At 38.3% G+C, this 23,599-nt stretch overlaps 2 protein-coding genes across 2 annotated transcripts; both read left to right on the forward strand.

Moving 5' to 3' along the window:
* Positions 1–1,002: 1,002 nt before the first annotated feature.
* LOC128860383 (odorant receptor 82a) lies at positions 1,003–14,623 on the forward strand. The gene is made up of 6 exons (XM_054097881.1): positions 1,003–1,456; positions 1,536–1,719; positions 5,052–5,397; positions 5,474–5,578; positions 8,583–8,735; positions 14,287–14,623. The coding sequence occupies exons 1-6, from the start codon at positions 1,114–1,116 to the stop codon at positions 14,335–14,337; spliced, it is 1,182 nt and encodes a 393-aa protein (XP_053953856.1). The 5' UTR covers positions 1,003–1,113; the 3' UTR covers positions 14,338–14,623.
* Positions 14,624–21,487: 6,864 nt separating this feature from the next.
* Positions 21,488–23,162, forward strand: LOC128855654 (uncharacterized). Its single transcript, XM_054090735.1, has 5 exons — positions 21,488–21,972; positions 22,033–22,162; positions 22,235–22,480; positions 22,718–22,922; positions 23,002–23,162. The coding sequence occupies exons 1-5, from the start codon at positions 21,488–21,490 to the stop codon at positions 23,160–23,162; spliced, it is 1,227 nt and encodes a 408-aa protein (XP_053946710.1).
* The last annotated feature ends 437 nt before the right edge of the window (positions 23,163–23,599 follow it).

The raw sequence follows: 23,599 nt of genomic DNA on the forward strand, positions 1-23,599 counted from the left end.
CATTGAATTTGTTTTTAAAGCAAAATTTAATACAAACTTACTGTATTCAAATCCATTTTTAAGACTGTAAAAAGTCGAAAGGACGTGCAGAGATGGTAGCCTAAAAAAATTAAAGAGATAACTCAAATTAGTTGACTTAAGGCGTCACCTGGCGGTTGTTTCGGGAACTTTTTGATCAAGAACGAAACGAATGCCGTTCAGCTGCCATCGAATTTACATGGCTCGGCTTTTTTTTGATTTGATCGAGTCGAAAACCACTACCTTGAACCACAACCGAAAGCAAGTAATGACAAAATCGAAGACAGCTCTGATGGCTATATCAAAAATAGAGTTCCAGAAATGTTACGAGAGTTGGAAATGTATGGATTGTCCAGTTCTCTACGGCTCTCAAAAACACTGCCGATTTCCACAAAATAGATTTCAGGTTTTGCTACCTACGACTCAAATTCGGCTCGATGTATCATTCGTAATAATTTTAATTGAATTTAATGTCTCTTCGAACTGCGAGAAATGTTAATGACTGTTATTAATTTCTATTTTGATTTGTTTTCGTTTTTGAGAAAGCCTTAATTAATCGAAATTACTGTTTGTTCACAATTCCCAACAATTTTCTTTGCAACAGAGTTATTATATCTACCCTCAAGTTATTTCTCACCGTAATTACATCAAAGGCAATAAACAACTTTACTTACGAATTAAACTGTCAACAACGAATCAAAGCGCAATTTCACCCCCAATCAATTTTTTCTTACACCCTATTTCCCCTTCCCTTATTCAATGTCCTGTGCGTTCCTCTTAAATAATGAAATTTTTAATTTACAATTAAATTTTGTAATTACACCATCATTCATGCCATGGCACACAAAACAAGTAATTATCGCATCAAATGTGACAATTAATTACCAGACAATTGTGTCACTTTAAGCCCTTAGATAACGAGCCGGAGCATACAATAGAAGCTTCAAGTCTATTCGATGGCAACAAAACCCGTCTCCACACCATAAACAATCAGCAGAAAGCAAAGTACTTGAGTGCCAAGTGCTTTGACAAACGCAAAAGTTGCTTGAAGTGGTCACCGGTGATTCCCTATAACCGTTGCGCGAATTGCAAACAATGCCCGAGGATTTATTTAGGATACAACGCAATTGTCTGCGTCTAATGGGCCACCAAGACATCTACGATAAAAATGTGTTGCCTGGAGAAGAGCAAAAATCAAAATATTGCTTTGGCCAATGCCAAACAATAAAGTATGTAATTTTGTTGTTGGTGATGATATCGGCACAATTGCCAATGATGGATTATATTATTTATCATATCGACGATTTGGCACTGGCCACGGCCAGTCTCAGCATTGTCTTCACCAATGTGTTAACAGTCATCAAGACGTCAACTTTTCTGGCTTACAAGCGTGAATTCAAACAGCTAATGATGGAGTTTGAGCTGATGTACGACGAATGTAAGTAGTTGTATGATGCGGTGTAGACGCAGATTTAATTGGCGTTGCATAAATTTCACTCTTGATTTTTGTGGTTTAGTGCACGAAGTGGGCGCCAAACAATTTCTGGTGAAGGCCAACGTTGGAGCGAAACGATTTGTCCAATTGTATTTCTATAGCGTTTCGTGCACTGGGTTGTACTTTTCCATAAACCCGCTGGTTAGCATGATTTGGGCCAAATTGAACAGTAAGCCGCTGGTGCTGGAACTACCCATGCCAATGAGGTAATAAAGGAAATATAGCAAAAGCTGCTCATTTGTGAACGTTTTTTCTTGCTTTGAAAGTGTTTGATTTTAGTTAGATTTCATATATTTATTTGTTAAATTCTTGGACATTTAGGGACTGTTTATAGTGGGATTGATCCTTTACTGAAGTTCTTGCACTAACATTGCATGAAATTTTGGTGTATAGAAGTAAAGTTATCGTGCCTGAAGTGGTAGTGCCGTGTGAGTCATTAATAAAAAAATTATTATCGAAGAAAGAGCTTATTGGCCAATGCATTACGTTAGATAGATAAATAGATTTATTGGTGGTTTGCACCAATAGCCTCATAACCTTTTGTGTCCTCTGCTCATCACAGTACCACATCCAGACCAAGTTCTCTTATTAAACTGAAGATAGAGCTGGGTTGGACTGAGCCTAAGTGCCTTTATTCCGGCTGCAAATGCCAGATATATCTCAACCTTCTCCGCGCTATAGTGCAGCATTCTAGGAGTAGGCGCATTGGAGTCTCCTGAGATTGGTCGCAGAAACGACTAGAGTCAGTGGACCATGTTACATTTCATTACAAAATACTGTACATGATCAGCAAAAACAAATGTTAAAAATTAAATCAGTTTTTGAGCTACTTCAAATATGCACTTTAATATATCAAAATTTCATGGGCTATAATCCTGCAAACTCGAAATTCTTGTACAAGTGATGAAACTGCGTTAATTTTGTTTAAATTAGCTCAGAGTTTGAAAGTGCACTTTATATCCTAATATAATGCATTCAACAGCTTCATTAGCGGGACTTATAGACCAGTTTTGAAGATTTATTTATTTCTTGTTTAATTTTAATATTTTTTAATGGAAATATAGTTTATTGTCCTACAAAAACCATGCAAATCCAAGTTTCAAACTCTGAGCTAATTTAAACAAAATTAACGCAGTTTCATCACTTGTACAAGAATTTCGAGTTTGCAGGATTATAGCCCATGAGGGTTAAAGTATAGAATAAATATGAAATAATTTATTTTACTGTTTTTTTTTCTAAAATTTTAACGCTTTAATACTATTTTTTGGCTCGTTTTCGCCTGTTTTTAGTGAGGTCCTTATAGGGTTAAAATTATTATTAGATTAAAAAGTGTATTTTTAAGTGAAATAATTTATTTCGCTTATTATTTTCTAACATTTTAACGGGTTTATGAAAAAGTTTTGAAAAAAGTAATAGGACTATGAATAAGTTCGTGCGGTTTTTTTTTATTTATTGACGTAAATGGTTACAAATTTAATATTCAAAATATTGTCCATCGCTTACTACTACTTTTTCCCATCTTTCTGGCAATTCACGGATTCCCTTTGTGAAAAATTCGGTCGGTTTTGCCGCAATCCACGAATCGATCCATTTTTTGACTTCATCGTAATTACGGAAGTGCTGGTCAGCCAGGCCATGTTGCATCGATCGGAAGAGATAGTAATCGGATGGCGCAAGGTCTGGACTATACGGCGGGTGGGGTAGGACATCCCATTTGAGCGTTTCTAAGTATGTTTTGACCACTTGTGCAACATGTGGCCGAGCATTGTCATGTTGCAAAATAACTTTGTCGTGTCTATCGGCGTATTGCGGCCGTTTTTCTCGCAGTGCTCGGCTCAAACGCATCAATTGTCGTCGGTAGACATCCCCCGTAATCGTTTCATTCGGTTTCAGTAGCTCATAATACACAACACCCAGCTGGTCCCACCAGATACACAGCATAACCTTCAGGCCATGAATATTCTGCGCCGACGTCGATGTTGAAGCATGGCCAGGGTATCCATACGTTGCCCGACGTTTTGGATTGTCGTAATGGACCCACTTTTCATCGCCAGTCACAATTCGATGCAAAAAACCCTTTCTTTTGTGCCGTTGAAGCAGTTGTTCGCATGCCATAAAACGGCGTTCAACGTCTCTTGGCTTCAATTCATACGGCACCCAATGGCCTACCTTTCGTATCATTCCCATGGCTTTTAAACGTTTGGAAATGGTTGATTGATCAACTCCCAAAGTTTTTGCAACCTCTTCTTGCGTTTGAGCCGGATCTTGATCGAGCAATTCCTCCAATTCGGTATCCATGAACTTTGGCGGCGCACCCTCGCGTTCTTCGTCTTCCAAGCCAAAATCACCACTTTTAAAGCGTGCAAACCACTTCTGGCACGTTCGCTCAGATAGAGCATGCTCACCATAAACTTCCACCAAGATACGATGACTTTCGGCTGCTTTTTTCTTCATATTAAAATAATGAAGAAGAATTCCCCGCAAAAACACATTATTTGGCACGAAATTCGACATTTTCAAGTGTGGTAAAAATATTGTTGTTTACCCTTCAAATAAAAAACTTATACTGACGTTTGTGCCTTACGACAGTAGCTCTCCAATGAATGTTTGGAAATGTGGATCGATGGTATAATAATCAAGTTACGCCATCTGTTGTAAAACCGCACGAACTTATAAATAGACCTATTACAATAATTTAATATTTACAAGAGGGTTGAAATGTAATGTTCGGATAAGGAATTAAGTTGCTAGTAATTTCTCAAGTAAGCACTTTAACCCTCTAAGTACCGAAATAAGAACATAGAATAAGTATTTCGAAATCCAGAAAAGCTGCTTATCAACTGCCATTAAAACTTCATTTTTCAATATAGGAGTAATTTTTTCATAACTACGAAAATCGGGCCGGAGCAATCGAAATAATTATAGCTTAGAAGGGCTTATCGCAAAGGCTTAAAGATTTTAAAGTAATACTAAGCTCTTTTACAAGAAAAGTTTGTGCCAAAAATTGCAAAGGAGGAAAGATTACCAGGTTTGCTATTTAAAATTTATGAAAAAGAAAATTGTGAGGGGAACTTTAGCTGGCGCGTCACTTGTGAATTCGGCAGCCGAATTCCGAACGATCATTTCACATGCATTCAAGCACTCGTCCAATCAGTCGTTACTTGGACGGCAACGAAGTGTTATTGGTTATTTTTTTTCGTAAACACTCTGCTTCGTGTGACGTCTGCCCATCGGTCGATTCTGTTAAATTCGCTCAGAGCCGAATAACGAACTGCTAAGTAGCTCACCTTTGATATCGCCAGTATGACGCCCTAAAAGTATTGATGTGCGCCATCGTTACATTAAGGGAAAAATTGGGGAAAATTTTATTATAAGAATTAAAAATTCAACAAAATTTATTTCCTATAGAGTCAGAATAAATAACATTAATTTTTTTCATATTTCCATTATTTTTTAGAAGATGTTTTCCAAAGTTTTTCAGCCAATTATATCATAGTTACAAAACGTACTTTACTTCGTTTAATTATTTTTGTTTCAGATTCCCTTTCGATTTCGAGTCCACGCCAGGCTATCAATTCGCCTATGCCTACACGATTCTCATCACTATTTTGGTGGTGATGCATGCCACATCAGTGGATGGCATCTTTGTTTCGTTCACCAACAACCTGCGCAGCCATTTTCAAGCTTTGCAGTATTTCATAGAAACAAATACGTTCGACAAACCGGATGCCCTCCTGCAGCAGGAGCTTCGCGTCTACGTTCAGTATCACACGCGGCTATTGGCGCTCTCCGAAAACGTACAGCGCATATTTAAACCCATAATTTTTGGACAATTCCTGATGACATCGTTGCAAGTGTGCGTCATCATTTATCAGCTGGTTACCGTGCGTCTTTCTCGTCTCTTTCTCTTTTTTACTTTTTACTTTTATATTTCTATTACCTTGATTTTTGTTCTTGCAGCACATGGGCGTTTTCATGGATATGGTCGTCTACTGCACATTTCTAAGCTCTATTTTACTACAATTGCTGATTTACTGTTATGGCGCAGAGTTTCTCAAAATTGAGGTACAAATTTTCTTTTTGCGCACATTTTTGTATGTACACCTGCGTTCACAATAATAGCAGCGCGAAATATTTCAAAGTATTGACTTTTTATTTATTTGTTATTTAATTCCTTCTTTTTTTTTAATAATATAGTTTTAGAGTTTAAAATTTTGCATAAGACTAAAAGAAATTAAAAAAAAAAAAGAAAAATGTTTAATCAGATTCTTTTGATAAATTCTAAGTATTCAGTTTTATATCCCATTGAATTTTTGTATAATAAAGGGCAAGTATGAAAGCCCTTCTAGTGTAGCGTAAGTACATTAGCCTGCCATACCAGAGTTTGTGGGTTCGAATCCCACGTAAAGCACGATTCTCGCACTTTTTCAAATTGACCTACTTTCCTTGTTTCTAAAACAAAGAAAACAAAAAAAAATTCATCTCTTTTGTCAAACCCAAAAACTTATCCTCTTCATTCTTACTCCCGCACAATAGTCAGCGCATTATTTGCATTGTGGCTGGTAAAACAAGCAAAAACAAAGAAAAATCCACGGTTACAGATTGCATCAGTGGCGCCAGCAAGAGGAAGCGGGCAACCGCGGTAATAGCGCAGACACACCAAACATTTAGCGAAGTCCTCAACCATCTGCGCGATCCCTCTGGCAGAAAAATGGGAAATACAGTTGGCGCTCCAAACAGTAAGAAGGCGTTGTACCTAAGCAACGACAGGTGGACATTTCCACCACTTAGGACGGTAGCGGCAGGCTAATCCCCTACCCTGTCAGAAATCAAAATAGATTACCGAAACCAAAGCAAGACTGAGTCTTCTCGAGGCCCTATGCTCCGGAAAGGAGTGAACAATGAAAAGAAAAAAGAAAATGAAAGCCTTTAGGTTGTAAGCCTGTAGGCAAGACAAACGCGGAACAAGGCTAAATGAACTCACGCGCGTCGCCACACAAGCCCAAAACATTCGTTTGCTGTATGATACGACTCGGAAAATGTCTGCAACCTCTTGTGAAACAACGCGCTCCATCAGGGCAAGAGATATAGCGCTGAAGAGAATATTTCAGTGACATTCTGAATCAAGAAAGTGGCTTAGAGGGGCCTTTATATCACAATTCTTGCTCCCCGTCCAAAATATGTTCTTCTCCGCCAACCAAACAGGAGATACTCACTGCTATAAAATCCCTAAAATGCAACAAGGCGGCCGGCTGCGACGGTCTTCCAGCAGAGATTTTTAAGGCTTGCCGAAAGCAGACTTCTTCTTCTTCAGCCTAGTTCTAATGCTCTCTGATGATTGGTCCCTAGGCATCCTGGTGGTACTGCCAAAGAAAGGTGGCTGGTGGATCTGCAAATTATAGGGAAATAATGCTGCTGTCAATAACGTTAAAGATCCTATCCGGTGTGCTGTTAAATTGCATCAAAATTACCATAATCAACACTTTGGAATGGAAGACAACCCTCCAACTGACGTTTGTAGATTAGCTTTTGATAGCGGATCTCGTAGCAGTATATGGGATGCGCTACACGCTGGGAATATCCCAACGAAATTGGTTACGCTCACTCGCGCTCACCATAACAACTTTAGATGTAGAATTTTGCATGAAGGCAACTTGTCCGAAAGTATATCCACCAGTACTGGAGCACGACAAGGATGGCTTATGTCTCCTTGGTTATTCCTGATAGTGATTGATGATATCCTAAAAAACTGCATCGAGGGGAAAAGGAGAGGTATTCATTGGAACCTCCATGAGCATCTTGAAGATCTCGCCTATGCCGATTACATCTGCCTCATATCCGTCAAACACGACGATATGCAAAACAAAATTGACAACTTATTCACAACATCACCAAGGGCAGATTTGAAAAAAAAAAAACACAAAAAACTAAAGCGATGAAGATTCTGTCTACATATAATGGTTCGTTCTTTTTGAATAATGACCAAATTGAGAGCTTACATACTTTTTCATACTTAGGCAGGGTCATAGTCACTGATGATAGTGCTAAGTTAGAGGCTACCGCCAGAGTAGGCAAAGCAAATGGCTCGTTCGCACACAATTTTCAAGTCAAATGCATTGTCGATGCTCTTGTATGGATCAGAAACCTGGCTTGCAAACATCCGGATTGTGAGCAAAATTCAATACTGCAAAACAGATGTCGCTCAGGATATTGAAGATACGGAGATCCAATACCATAAGCAATGACGAGCTGTACTAGAGATGCAAAAGTCAACCGATAGCTGACTTGGTAAAGTAAAGAAAGTGGAGCTGAATTGGCCATACGCTTCGTGAGGACGCAAGTGAAATTTATCGCTTTGCAGGAACCCATAAGTTGGCCGTAAGGTGGCCGTTGGTCGCCCAAGATATCATGGAACGGTGCAGAAGGAAGTCGAAGAGTGTGGAAAGGCGTAGAACGAAATTAAGCCATTGACTAAGAACAGAACAGGATGGAGATGCTTTATCGCGGCTTTGTGTTCCAATGGGAGAAACAGGAACTGATGATGATGATGATGAAGTGGCTCAAAAATAGCCCTGCTTTTTAATATATTTTCTTTGCTAGGTGCAAAGACATTATAGGGGGGAAAAAAAAGAAAAAAATATTATTTCTTACTATTTACTACTTTAAACTGGCACAATATTATACAAGGTGTAGCAAAATTAATCAGCCTATCGGAAGATTTATAATTTCTGGAAATGAAGTCATACGTCCAGCTGCAGTAGACAAAGAAACAAGTAATGGAGCGCGTAAATCACAAATAAACAAATACAAATTTCCACCACTTAAAATAATTTTTTTTTGCTCTGCACCATAATTGAATTGGCTTAGAAAACTGCATAACCAGAGATTGTCTAAAGATTCTAACTAGAAAACGCGTCGCGCTGCTCTTATTGTGAGCGCATCTGTATGTACATATGAACATTGGTGTATTTGTATGTGTGTGCACATATGTAGTTATATTTTTTCGCAATTTCATTTTTCACCATTATTAAACGTAGGAATTTATTACTTTGTATGCCTTCACTTGCAGAGTTCGGCTGTCGGTACGGCTGTTCAAATGTCGCAATGGTATAATTTACCGCCTCGCCATCGTCATGTCCTGCGGCTGATTTTGCTACGTTCGCAGCGTGAGATCATCATTAGGGCGGGCTTCTATGAGGCATCACTGGCCAATTTTATGAGCGTAAGTAGTGGATATACGAGGCAAGGTCAAAAAGTTTTCAGAATTGAGTGGTTAAAAAGGAAAGGGGGGTATTTATTTATTAGGGTTTTTCCTACTGGCAACTTAATGCAACTACTCAAATACTAGGTTCCAGTCAAATAGGTCTTTACCATTCGATTATCGCTCATTAGCACAATAAGCTGGCAGAAAACATCAGCTATGGAGAAAAAAAAAACAAGTTTTAAGCCGTGAGAAGATTGCTCATCAGGCCACGAAAACCAAAACAGATTCTTATGGAAGATATAGCATCTGCTTATGAGGACTCTCGCAGAGATAGCTGTACAATAATTCTTCAAAGATGACATTCAAGCAAAGTAGAGAGTCAACTGAAGTCGACTAGCACGCAGGCAAGCCTATTTAGGCGATACCCTCGAGACAACTTTTTCAGAAAATGACGAAAAACTCTCTTAGGAATTTGGGCAATTTTTTCAGAAAAAGTCGAACAACTTTCTTTTGAAGATGTACATTTGAGGAAAAAATTATAGAATACTAATCCGCAACCATTCTGAACATTCCGTGCTGTCTTCTTGGTGTGTCTATGGCCAGCGCGAGATTTGCGCCGAGAAGACTTACACCATTTCAGAACCACTGTGGGGCGACAAGTGTTCACACGAATTTTTAATCTATGTGGTGAGAATAGGAATGAATTTATGAACCGGATTGGTACTGAAGACTCATATTGGATTCGTCTCTACGAGACTGAGTCGAAGCAGGAGTCTATGTAGTCGAAAAAGTTGCAGCACTGGCACTAAGATGCCCGGTAAGATAATGTCTACTGTTTTGTCAATCAGAAGGAAATGACTATGAAGAAAAATTATTAAAAAAAAATCTAAAACCCTACACTTTAAAAAAATCAAAAGCTGATTCTTCAGAAAAAATAAGCGGGAAATCGGCTCAAGGGGTAGTTCTTTGGACGCTAGCTACAAACACTGCAAGGCTGTGCCATTTTAAAGTACTTAAAGTTAAAGCTGCAGTTAGTGATACCCTATGGTACATAACACCATAGTCGTAACCATACAGCATACAGTGCTAGTGAACTTGCTTGCTCTGAATCTGGTAGGAAGACACGTGGGCGCCGTCTTGGCGCTTAGGCTTAATAGTATAGCGTTGTGGACGGCCCGATTTAGCCACGCCTCTATACTAGTTACATATACTATGAGTAGTTATAACCAAGAAATCGACTCACTATTTGCCTAAACCCACCTTTGACAGGCTCATCAAGACAAATATCCCATCAAGGAGGGAGTGGCAAACTCAAAGACCATGAAGAAGAGGGGAAATAAGTTTCTACACGGAAGGATCTAAGTTAGTATAAAGTAGACTTTGTAGTATTTTCAAAATAATTAGGATTAGAGTTATCTGCCCGTTTTCCTTACTACTCTAGCGTCTACCAGGCAGAAATCTGTGTACCTTAACATACGCGCCGTAACAAAAACTACCATTAACATCTTCTCGGTCAGCCAGGCAGTCATAACATCAATGGAGGCAGTTATATTAAGATCAAAGGTTGCTCAGGAACACCTGGCAGCTCTAAATAGTATTAGCACCGTCTTCAAGGTCAGTCTTATATGAGTTCCAGGACATAGAGGTATTGAAAGAAAGTGCAAGGCCAATGAGAAAACCAGAAAGGGTACTAATCTTCCACTGCTTGAAAAAAGAGGCAATATTAGAATTCTTACTGCAACTTACTGCAATAATCTCCAGGAGGCCAAAAGGTCATGGAGACAAGAAAATAGTTGTATTACAACCAGGCTAACTTGACAGCAAATATATAAGAAAAATATCAGTAGAATTGCTCATCTTCTCAAGAGAGAACATCTCGAAGGTTTTGGCTTGTGTCACCGGTCATTGGCTGCTAGGTAGGCATTCTTCTAGGTTAAGAATATTTTCCCACGAATACTGCAGAAGTTCTAGAGACGAAGAAAGAAGAAATAGTATAACGCCTGCGCTGCAATTGTCCAGCCTTAGCCAGGGGTAGATCAAAGTTATTAGGAAAATATCATTTTGACTCGCTTACGGATGTATCCGGTGTTGGGATGAAACCTATCCCACGCTTCATAAGAGAGTCTAACTAGTTCCATGCAAAATAAACAGTAAGGCTCCCGTATTACATAGTGGTACCACCACGGACCTGCAGGGTCTAAGTGAGTTGGTAAGCCTAAACCGAACATCTAACCTAACCTAGGATACCCATAAGTTGGTTCTATCACCAGATTTGTAAGGTTATGACGCCTCAAATTCAAACTTAAGTCATCCTATATAAAAAATAATCTAGTCTCACGAATGATAGAATGAAAGTTTATGCAGATTAAAGTCGAAAAATGTGCGTAACTTTGCGATGAGCTAATCCTAGATGAGTTGTATGAGAGAACTAAGAAAAGAGAGCGAAAATAACGAACAGTTTTAAACAGAAATGAAGAGCCTTACGATTAGGTTAAGATAAACAAAGGTAATAGAAAAGGAGAAGAAAGAAGAAAAATATTAATATAGAAAACACAAAAAAAAAAAACAAATTAGAAAAAAATTTTGAATTACGCCAGATGAATAGCTAAAACTAAACTTTGGTCAAAAGCAAAGTTGAAGTACCAGACCATCCGCAACCTGCTTTATTTTCTCAGTTATAGTGCATATTTTGGCGCCCCAAAGGCTCTAGAGCAGTGTTTCCCAACGTGGGGCCCACGCCCCACAGGGGGGCAATTTGATAGTTAAGGGGGGCAATTTTAAAATGGACTCGACACGACTTTAACCCTTTCGCTTTGGGTTATTTAAATGCAATGCTAAATATCGGTGACAAATTTAACAAAAAAGGCAAATTCTTAAAAAAATGCTGTAAATAATTATTAGGTATAATTTCGTTTGACGTTACCAATGACGAAATGAGCAGAAGATATTGAAAAACAACTTGTTGAAAAGCTGAAAACGAGAAATTTCTCAGTACAAATGGATGAATCAACTTTGAGAGACAGTGAGGCAGTATTGATAACCTATGTAAGATATATTGATGAAGGGCATTTTACTGCAGAAATGTTGTTCTGTAAAAGATTAGAAAGCACCACTACCTCCAAAGATATAAATAAAAAGTTAAAAAACTACTTAGATGTCAATGATATACCAATGAAAAATATAACATCTTGTGCTGCAGATGGCGCCCCTAATATGATGGGCAAGAAAAATGGCTGCTTAAAATTGATGAAAGATGCGAATCCAGAAATGATTATTGTACATTGTGTTATTCATTAGGAAAACTTGGTAGCTAAAAATATCTCGCCTGTTCTAAATGAAGTACTACATACAGTAATAAAGTGTGTTAATGCTATTAAAGCTAGTGCCAAGTGTGAACGTCTTTTCAAGTTATTTTGTGAACAACAAAATTAAGACCATGTGAGACTTTTACTTCATACTGAAGTAAGATGGATAGCCATCAGCAACTGCTTGAAAAGATTTATGCAACTGTTTGACACTCTTAGTGATTTTTTAAGCGACAAACCTGAAATGAAGTATCTGTTAATAATCGATGGTAAAGCATTTGTAAGTTATTTACCCGATATCTTTGAAAAACTAAGTATATTAAATAAGCAACTTCAAGGACCAAATAAAACACTTGTCGATGCAAAAACAAAGATATTTGGTTTCATTACCAATATAGAGTTATATCAGAAACACATTAACAACAAAAACTTTGAACAATTTCATTGGCTCCAAAAATGTGAAGTAACTGATACCGCTTTACTTGTTATTGTCAATCATTTGAATATTCTATCCGCTGATTTAAAACAAAGATTTTCTGATTTAAAACAAATTGATTTCTCAACATGGATGATGCAGCCAATATTAGTGGATTTGTCTGATATATCAAATATGCAGTATCAAGAAGAACTCGCACAATTGCAAAATGATGAATCCGTAAAAACTTTATTTAATATAAAAGGAGCGATGGCATAGCTTTGTGAAGAAACTGAAACTAAATACCCAAATGCAACCAAATGTGCAAGAAAACTTTTACTACCATTTCCATCTTCATATTTAGCTGAATGTGGATTTAGTGCTGTAAATGATTTACTGATAAAAAAAAGAAATCGACTTGATATAACACAACGTGGAGACTTGAGATTAAAGCTAAGTAAATTGGAACCTAATATAAAATCTCTGTGCAGCAAGCATCAAGCGCAAGGATCGCACTAAATGAATATAAAAAAATCAATATTAAAATTATTTTGAATTTCAGTTTTTCATTATATGTTTTGAAATTTTACTTACGATGTTTTGATAACAATTTCATACTGATTCCTTCCTAAAACTTATCATTTATATTTCTTAAGGGAACAAAACATTTTTTAAAGGTTAAAAATTATGTATGGGGGCATACAAATTTTAGAAATGTTAAGGTGGGGCATGGCCTAAAAAAGGTTGGGAAACACTGCTCTAGAGAGTAGTAAGCAAACCTCAAAGATTGTTCCAGAAGGTAAGAAGAAGCTTAATTCCGCTTCTGTTTCAAGACAAAACACGCTTGCTCTTATAGGGGTTCCAGGACACTGAGGTGTTTAAGGGAATCAAATGGCCGCTGAATTGGACAACTTTGGATCAGCGGTTATCCCACTGCGCCGAGAGCCAATAATCGGCATCAATCGCAATTAGCATAAAAAGCGATAGTCCCGTCTAGAACGCTGCAGCACGGCAAAGTGTTTTGAGGCAAGCTCGCACAGAAAACTGTCGAACTTTCTTCTAAAACTTAGAAGAAAAGTCGTTCGGTTGATGGTCGGTATTGCTACAGGACACAATATATGGGGTCAACATATGACCACCATTGGATTCCTTGAGAACTCGTTTTGCCTCTCTTGCTTAGAGGAGGCTGATAGCACTGAGCATTTTCTCTGTGAGTTTCCTGCATTTGCTAGATCAAGGCTACGAATTTGGTGTTCCGATGCCATAAGAACGAGTAAAATTCGTTCTCTCAAACTGGATTTACCAAAGCTTCTGGGAAATTCTCACAGGTCTAACTATCTCTATGTCTCTATTATATCTTATCGTTACTTTTCTCCTTTCCTTCTTGACTATCTACCCTTTCACTTTCCAGAGCGTTAAATACAATGGGCTTTTTAGCCTGAGTGTTTTACGGGTTATCAAATTTCTCGGTGCTTCTTGGCTCGACTTTTTCAAATTTCGTGGTGCAAATTTAGTCGCTGTAGATGAATATTCACTTCCAATACATGAACAAATTTCACAATGAAAGAAATTAGTGATTTCTACTTACCTTAAAAATCAATACCAACAATTTTTTTTAATGCCATATAAATAAATTTTATGAAGGTCTGAGAACTCCATTAGATTTAAAAAGGAATTCCTCTATATCACGCAGGGAAATTCATTTCTAATTTCTAATTTAATTTCTCACGCGAGTTTCACTCCCTCCTCTTTATTTCGCAAACTTTTTGAGCCGCCCTCGTAAATGCATAAGTTTTTTTTGTACTAAATTTTGTGGCAAGTTAGTGGATAATAAATATTTTATCTGCAGATTTTGAAGGCCGCCATGTCGTACATCACTTTCATACAATCCATTGAGTAGAGTGAGCCATAAAGTAGTTTTCAAGCGATTGCGGAGTGCAAAAGCAGAGGAAGGACTCAAACTCTGAGCTGTGCATCGCACGATCTTCTTATTTATTAAAGTTTTCACGAATTTTTTCGTAGTATTTGTTACACTTTATAAAGTCAATGCAACATAATCGTACAACTACACAAAGCACTGCTACAAATGGCATCCATTGCTGGTTTGGGAATAGTCAACTTTTTGCACGCACACAGACCACCACACGCCTATTTGGAATAAAAATATGTAGCAATGAATAAAGCGGAAAATTTGTGCGAGTTTATTTGCTAGGGGGTGATTATTGAGAATATCGACTTGCGTTGGTGAATTGTGGGTAAAAATGCAACGTGGAACTTTGTTTGGTCATTCAAAATTCATTAATTTAAATAGCAAAAAAAAAAACAAACACCGTTGCTTGTGGATGGATTTGACGCCAAGTTTTTAAGCAAAGACAACCTCATTTTGTGCGGCATTTACATATTTTTGGCAGAAGCTCCTCGAAGTAGCAAAGGTGAAATACCTCGAATTAGGTTAAGAATTGGGTCTTCTTCATTGCATATTCTCCAGATCATACGCTGAATGATGAATGATGGCAAAAAGGAAGCTGAAGAATTCTCACAAGTGATTGCGTATGGGTTGGTTTGTGCATATGCATATGTGAATGATGTGGTTTCGTTAAGCTTAACGAAGCAAATCCAAGAGTAACGATCACTGCATACTCACTACTAAATTAAATATCACTCCTTCCCTGTTGCATAGTTTTTGGCGGGCTTTAGTTCGGAACCTATTCAACCACTCGTATTTGGTTTATAACTCGACTAAGCTAAATTCGGGAATATTTGTTTTTGTAGATGAATTATTTGGTATCTGCATTTCCATTTCCTCAGTCTTGCTTTAGCAACGTTGCGATTGATGGTACAAAGAAAAAGTATTAAGGGGGAAAACCGGTTTAGATCGATCAAAAAATTGATTTTTTTTTATTGCATAAATCCTTAGTATAACTACTCAAGAATATGTGATAAAAATTTTAAAGCGAAATTCGCATTATTCCCCATTCTATGAGCACTTAAGTGACTGCCCGTCGGTTCCGCCCCGTAGCGCGCGTTAGTTAGAACGACGTTTTTTTCGTAACCACTTTTTTTCAACTGGTGGGAATTCTAGCTTAAAAAGTTATCGACCAATCGTTCTAAAATTTTTCGGGATTTTTTCTTTATTCAATTCTAATCTATATGAACCTAATTCTGGGATTATATTTTTATTTAAAATATGGGTTTTTAATCAAAATAGATGAAAAAAGATGGGATAAAAAACTACTTTGTGGTCAAGCGCTTCAAAAGCATGCAATTTTCAATATTTTTTTACCACAATTAAGTTCATATTCTTAGGAAATATGTTGTTAAAAAAAAAATGCTGTTGATTTCAGAGAAAAATTGCAACTTCAGGAATTCTCACCAGCAAGGCACTCGGATGACGATCGTCCATGGACAGCACGCTATAACGCCACTTTCTCCCGCGGAAATAGATTCAAAAAAATTTAAAAGTCTACATACAAATCAATATAGATAAAATATCCTCTAATCTTAAACAACTTCTGATTATTCTTTATTTGTTAAAAAAAATTCGCGAAAAACCCCAACATTTTGGCCTCCTAAACCGGTTTCCCCCCTTAAGTAATTAAGGCTCTCACCTCATTTGATATGGTGATTTTTGGGTTTTTTTTTAAAGGCGTGTACAACGGAAACGAAAAAAGATTTTTTACTTTTGTTTTGAGTATTTTATTTTTTGATCTATTGCTAATAAACAAAAAAATACGAGGTTTTGTTCAAAAAGTTGTCAGCCGTCAAATAAAAGTGTTCCAAGAAAAGGTATGCAGCTGGCGACAACTTTTTGAATCAGAATTTTTTTCTATTTACCTAAGCCATCACGCTGCGGGTGGTTAAGTTTAAAGGACCGGTGTTGATTTTGAATAAAATACAATTTTTTTAGAAAATTATTGCCATTTCTCTTTGTTATGATAATATTGGTATAGCTAAATTACGTATGGAACAAAATATCGGCCAAATGGTCGCCGCGGCCTCGGCGGCACACCTCCATCCGATGGTCAAAATTTTCGATGACGCTGAGGCTTAATTGAGGTTATATGCCGTTAATGTGCCGAATTATCTCATCCTTTAGCTCTAGAATTGTTGTTGACTTATCGATGTGCACCTTTTCTTTCAAATAACCCCAAAGAAAGAAGTCCAACGGTGTCAAATCACATGAACTCGGTGGCCAGTTGACATCGCCGCGGCGTAAGATTCCTTGGCCATCAAATTTTTTGCTAGGTGTGTGATTCGTTAGCTGTGTGACAAGGGCATCGTCCTGTTGAAACCACATATCGTCCACATCCATATTTTCCAATTCGGGCCATAACAAGTTAGTTATCATCTCACGATAGCGAACACTATTCACAGTAACTGCCTGACCGGCCTCATTTTGGAAAAAATACGGTCCAATGATGCCGCCGGCCCATAAATCGCACCAAACAGTCACTCTTTATGGGTGCATTGGTTTTTCGGCAATCACTCTTGGATTATCATTCGCCCAAATGCGGCAATTCTGCTTATTGACGAGTCCACTGAGGTGAAATGAAAATGTGCCTCATCAGTGAAGATGATTTTCTTCACGAAGTGCGCGATATGCATTTTGATTTGAACGCCCATTTTCATAATAAGCCTGAATAACTTTAACGCGTTGCTCGATTGTGTATCTTTCCATAATTCAAATTGAGTTAGTCTGAAATTGAAAAATGTTAAACGAAATGCAGGAAAAACTTGACATTTAGGTGTGGTTCACATTCAACATCCGCCCTTGAAATTTAACCACCCTTTACTTTATAATTGTTCGATGTTTCCTCGGCGTAATTGATTTTATGAACGACCTGGTTTTGCATCGTTTGCAGCATTTTTTTACCCAGTTTCGATCTCAAATAATTTGTTTGCGATATTTTTTGCATTTCCGCACATTGGAGAGCCTTTAGAATGTGTGGCGTTAATCGGCTTTCAGCGATTTTGAAGGATACAGTTGATTTTCTGACGTAAGAGCTGATAAGAATACGGTTTGTTTATCACAAAACTGAGATTGTGTCGGTGGTATAAAAAAAAAAATCAACGTAGCCCTTGCTCAAGAATGATAGAGAAAAAGATTGCGCCTTCCGAATTCGCCGTGTCGAAGGAAGGCATTCAAACCCCTGTTGTGATGAAGAAGAGTAGGCGTAGGCAGTGGAAACAACCAAACACAAGAAATTGTACGCACACACACACACACTTTATTGCCACGACGTCTTCCGCATAAAAACCCAAACAAACTGCTTTTGGAGGCTTTGTATTAATTTGTTTGTCTGAGTTTTAAAAATCAATCTTTGTATCTAAAACTAATGTTAAGAAAAATATCTTTAAAAAAGGCCAAATCAAAGTATTTTGCGTTATGTAACAAGATAAAATACTTCTTTTCCAAAATGGGTTTTGATATGGTTTCTTCAGTACTATCAGGTATTTTTGGTTTTTTTTTTACTACACTTACACCTCTATGGCTTTCATTCGTATTCAGTAAACTCAAAGCCTGTTTAAAATGTATAAAAAAATTTTAAATGTTATGAAGAGTTGAGAGAAGATGATTCAATATCCGTGCATAACCTCAAAAAGGAGCTTTTACAAGAATCTATAAATTTTCAATGCTACTAAAATCTTCTCAGAGTGGCCTTTTTTAGCCTTTTTTTAAATTATTAAATTTTTTTCCTTACAATTTTGGTAGCTTTAAATGGAAAAAAGAAACAAACACCAAATTAAAAAATTTTCGCTTTTCGGATGTAAAAAAGCACTAAATTTATTGCGAAGAGCAAAGAGTTGGCAACACTACACAACTAGGCTAGTGTGACGACACGCACTCTCTGATTGAAGCAATATTATTTCTATCACTCTTGTTAAACAACGACTGAGTGGACGAGTGTGACGAGGAAAAAGTGTGAAAAGAGCGGATAGGATTCTGCTGCCGAGTACCCGATGACGTGGCAGCTGATGCTACTCTCATACTTTTGTTTCGTAATATAAAAGGTCCTTCAAAAGTTACGCCTAGATGTCGGTAGTGAATAATTTCGAGACCGTACCTTTTGATATTTGTCGAGTAGACAGAAGTAAAATTCTAACCATAGACACTAAGACGAGAGAACAACGCGTGGAAATTATTGAAACCTATTCTGAATCACCACTTCAATCAACCAGCCCATTTCTAAAATGGTTAATCTGTTAGAACAACATATCGCCAAATTCGTGATTTTTTTGGTGGAAATAATCATCCAAATGAGTCGACTATTCAAAGGTTGATGCACAAATTTTCAGAAACTGGTTTTGCCGCGGAGAGAAAAAGAACTGGCAGACCAAAAACTGGACTGAGAATATTGCTGCTGTAGCGCAAAGTGTTGCTGCACAAACTTCAACAACTACAACATTAATATCTCGACGCTCTCAACTATGAGGCATTCATGAATCGACTGTTTTTGGGGGATTTCACCTGAAGGCTAGCTTATGGTGAACATTTAAAAGTTGCCATTTTTCACATATAAAGGGTGATTTTTTAAGAGCTATAGGAAAGTTTTTCAATGTTTCGGCCGGTATCTCACATATAAATTCTTTAATGTTGTCTTCCAATGCGTTAATTGCGTTAATTGGAGCAGGCCCCACAAAAAATAATCTAAAGGCGTTATATCGCACGATCAGGGTATCTGGGTGGCCAATTGACAGGCCCCGAACGTGAAATAAAATGTTCACTGAACTCACCTCTCAACAAGTCCATTGTTACGCGTGATGTGTGGCATGTGGCACAGTCTTGCTGAAACCACATGTCATGCGAGTCAAGCTCTTGCGTTTTGGGCAAAACAAAGTTGGATATCATTTCACGGTAGCGCTCACCATTCACAGTTACGTTACGATTCGCAGCATCTTTGAAGAAGTACGGTCCAATGATACCTCCAGCCCATAAACCGCACCAAACTGTGACCTTTTCTGGATACATTGGTAGCTCTTGCAGTTCTTCTGGCTGATCTTCACTCCAAAATCGACAATTCTGCTTATTTACGTACCCATTGATCCAAAACTGAGCTTTGTCGCTGAATACAATTTTTCGACTTTAAACTTTCTTAACAGAACACGCATTTTTATAATAAAATTCAATGATTTACAAGCGTTGTTCGTTTGTAAGACGATTTATGGTTAAATGATAGACCAAACTGAAGATGTTTGACAGTGAAACAAAACTCGAAACGTGCGTCAGCTATTTAAACCAACTGTTTGAAAAAAGACAGGGTTTGATTGAAAAGTAATGAGCCTTCCCGCGCAGACGCTCCTGCTAAGCGATCAACCGAATCGGTTGGTGGGGGAAAATGATCGTTGGACCTTCCCCTTCCACTAAAAAACCGGTCCCAGTTCGCTGGCAATAGCGGTACAGTCAACATCGCTCCGCGCGTGAAAGCTGTTTTAAAAGTGTGTTAGGATTTTGCAGTGGCGAAAATACGGCTGATCATCTTTTTCGACTCTCCAGGCATGGTCCACAAGGAGTTTGTACCTCCAGGAAGCACTGTAAATGCGGCATTTTACAAAGAAGTGCTCCTTCGGCTGAAAAACCTCGTCGCCCTGGTTCGGCCCGACCTCGTCAACAATCGGACCCTTCATCACGACAATGCGCCGGCGCACACCGCCTTCCTCTGCACCTCTGCATTGCACAAGATGGGGGTTCCGGTGCTTCCCCACCCTCCCTACAGCCCAGACCTGTTCCCTCCGGACTTCTTCTTGTTCCCGCGCCTGAAAAGAAAGCTGAAGGGGAGGCGTTTTGACTCCATCGAGGCGATCCAAAAAACTGTGGCAGCCGAATTGAATGCGATTCCGACGGATGAGTTTAAAAAATGTTTCCTGCAGTGGAAGGACCGCTACTAGCGGTATATTGACGCTCAAGGGTCTTATTTTGAAGAAATTTAGTTGTATAAGCCAAAAGGTTTAATAAAACTGCTTAAAAAAATAAGGCTCATTACTTTTCAATCAAACCCTGTAATAGCTAAAAAATCACCCGTTATTTGTTAAGAGCTATATGTTGATTATATTTTTTTAATGATTACAGTTATTTTCATTAAATTGTCAAACTTTTTTCACAGTACGGCTCCAGCGATACCATGCAATACAGGGTTTTCAAATAATAGGTGTTATTTTGAATTGGATTGCGCTATCGAGAGATGATTAAACTTTTTTTATGGCCGAAGTTGGATGGTATTGATCTAGACAACGTTTATTTTCAAGAAGACGGCACTACGTGCCATACAAGCAACGAAACCATTGATCTTTTATGGGAAAAGTTTCCGGCCCGTGTTATCTCTCGAAGAGATGATCACAATTGGCCACCGAGATCTTGTGATTTAACACCTTTTGACTTTTTTCTTTGGAGCAACGTGAAAGAAAGGGTCTACGTCAACAGCCCAGGGTCGATTCAAGACCTCAAAGATGGAATTCGTGAGGCTATCGAGGACATAGGGCAGCCAGTTTGCAATTCGGTTATGGAAAATTTCATGAAAAGGATATTGTCCTATAAGCGTGGTCGTGGTGGTTATTTGCCTGATGCATTTTTCTTTGAATATCAAAATAACACCTCTTATTGGAAAACCATCTATATCAGGCTGAAAAATTTTTCAAAAGGTGGCGCCATAAGTTCCCCTCATTTAATTTGTTTTTTCGGACTAACGAGTTTATGTACGTCTGTATGTAGAGCAGTGGATTCAATTCCATGGTATACTTCAATATTTCATATCACCTAAATTAATTTCAGTGTTGATGCACCTAAAGAAAATAATGATTTTACCATAGCGACCAGCACAGGACGACCAACCAACCGTAGATTTCAAGTAATATCGACTAAACAAATAACGGTAAATTCTATGCTGAAAGAATTTCATGCATAATGTAACGAAATCAAAAATAACTTAGCGACTGCACTGAGTTGAGTGAGAGCAACAAAAGTGTCCATGCGCGCTTGAAAATATTTCTTCAAAATACAAAAAGGGGGAAAAAAACTCAAAGAAAAATAGAAGCTCCAATTATACGTGGCCGCCATGGAGGAACAGGAAAATGATAGTGAGAACAAAGGAAATTTAAAAAAATCAGACAAATTGATATTCGACGAAAATAATGAAATATTGGCTGAAACCGTAGGTGAAAACGGGGCAAATATTGATAGTGGGCAAAGCGGTGGAGGTAGCGAAATAGAAGCAGAAGTCGTTAGAAAAACGGCAGCTAATGAAGAGACAGCACAGGAAGCTGCAATGGGGGAGCCTCAAGAGGAGTATGAAAGTGCGAACTCTTACAATAGAGAAGGGGAAGCTAAGTTGGACTATAAAAATATGGAAGCAGAGCAACTTAATGCTGCGGAAGAAATTGAAGCTAACAAAGCCACCGTTCCTTGTGATGCCACTTTCGATGTGCGCGTAGCTGAAGAGAAATTAAATTCCGTGCGTATTGATTGGACTCATCTGGCCGATGCGGAGGTGTACAAAATCGAAAAGTTTCATCGCAGACGTGGCTGGGAGCAAGTGGCTTGGTGTGATTAGTTGAAAGTACCTGCAGTTATTCTCAAATATTAAAATTTCTCTTTTCATAGGGTTGGTTATGCGCCGACTACTATTCAAAATCTAGCTGAAAATTTCACATACCGCTTACGCATCAAGGCGCAACGCTTCTGCGAAGCGCGTGGAGTATTTGAAGATTACAAAATGTCACCAGAGTTTTTGGTATTTACGCATAAAATAAAGTGCGCTGATATTTTCTAAAATTTTATGGGTTTTACGCTTTCCACTCCTTAGGTCACCACTCAGTCACCATTGCCAACTGCTTTGTGTCTACATCGCGCCATCAAGAAGGGTCAACAATTTTTGGTAAAACGCATTTTGCGACGCCGACCCAGCCTATTGGAGTATCCCGGCTCCAATGGCTACTTGCCGCTGGCGAATGCTATCATCAGCGGGCAGAATAGCGTCATAGATGTGCTGTTGAGCCTCGGCGCCAGTGTGCATGTCGGTAATTCGCTCAACGCACGCACACCGCTGCAGGTGTGTACGGGTGTGTGTGTGATACCTTGTAGAGGTATTCACTAGCACTCAGTCGGTGCACGACTAGTGAATGTGCATGGTTTATTTTTCTCAAAGCACCTGAAAGCAACTGAAAAAGTCAAAATCATCTAAATTATCATATGTTTCTACCTTCGCTTTACTTTAAATACAACTCCACTTACAAGGTACCCTCCATTTTTCTCTCCTTCTCTCCCTTAAACTCTCTTCCGCATGCAGCTGGCTTTCTATCATGGCCGTTTAGCGGTGGCACGCATTCTGCTAAATCGTAAGGCCCAGCTGGAGGCGGTTGACATTAATGACATGACTGCCTGTCACTTTGCCGTTGATGCTAATCAATTGGAGTTGCTTAGATTTGGGCTGGAGAATGGCGCCAATGTGAATGCAGCAGACGCTTGCGGTTGGTCATTGCTGTCACGTGCAGGTGAGTCTTGTTCACGTTCGAGGCGATTAAGTCGGGCTGTCGTGGCATCGAATTTGCATTTACAATTCGCCATTTACAGTCGTTATGGGTGCTGAGGTTTGTGTGCTAAAGTTACTGCTGTTGCATGGCGCTGATGCGAAGTCAATGGACAAACTGGGCAAGACTTGTGTGGATTTGGCGCAAATTTACCAGAATTCTGTTGCTGCGGATTATTTGACTAAAGTCTTGCGACCGAAGTAGTGGCGCGTGTGTACGCTGACGTGGCGCTATTTATGAGATGTATAGCAGTTGAAGTGCAACATATTTTTCATTTCATTTCTTTAAGGGGGTAGTATGGTTAATTCGGTGTAAAACAAGCATATTTTTCGAAATTTTTTTTGTCGACACAGTTGATTTATTCAAAATTTTAAAATTACTTCATTATAAAGTCATATTTAAAGAATATTGTGTGAAATTTTCATTGATTTTTATGAAGAAATGAGTTGGTGGCAGCGAATCTTCACGGACGTCTCATAAAAAAGTTTTATTGCGGTGTCCCTCAGAACTCATTACTGGATCAACTAAAATCAAAAAACCAAATTGATTTCATCAGCTAATAAAGTTTCGCAGGTAACAACGTCGAATTTTTTTTTTTTTTTTTTTTTTTTTTTTTAAATTTTTTAAAGCGCTTTGAAGTC

The sequence above is a fragment of the Anastrepha ludens genome, chromosome 2 (genome assembly GCF_028408465.1).
Source record: "Anastrepha ludens isolate Willacy chromosome 2, idAnaLude1.1, whole genome shotgun sequence".
NCBI classification, from domain to species: domain Eukaryota; kingdom Metazoa; phylum Arthropoda; class Insecta; order Diptera; family Tephritidae; genus Anastrepha; species Anastrepha ludens.

Coding starts and splice junctions, on each gene's coding strand:
- LOC128860383 (XM_054097881.1), top strand. CDS start 1,114: ATGCCCGAGGATTTATTTAGGATACAACGCAATTGTCTGCGTCTAATG. Junction 1,457..1,535: donor TGAGCTGATGTACGACGAAT/GTAAGTAGTTGT, acceptor TTTGTGGTTTAG/TGCACGAAGTGGGCGCCAAA. Junction 5,398..5,473: donor TCATTTATCAGCTGGTTACC/GTGCGTCTTTCT, acceptor TTGTTCTTGCAG/CACATGGGCGTTTTCATGGA.
- LOC128855654 (XM_054090735.1), top strand. CDS start 21,488: ATGGAGGAACAGGAAAATGATAGTGAGAACAAAGGAAATTTAAAAAAA. Junction 21,973..22,032: donor GGCTGGGAGCAAGTGGCTTG/GTGTGATTAGTT, acceptor CTCTTTTCATAG/GGTTGGTTATGCGCCGACTA. Junction 22,923..23,001: donor GTCATTGCTGTCACGTGCAG/GTGAGTCTTGTT, acceptor CGCCATTTACAG/TCGTTATGGGTGCTGAGGTT.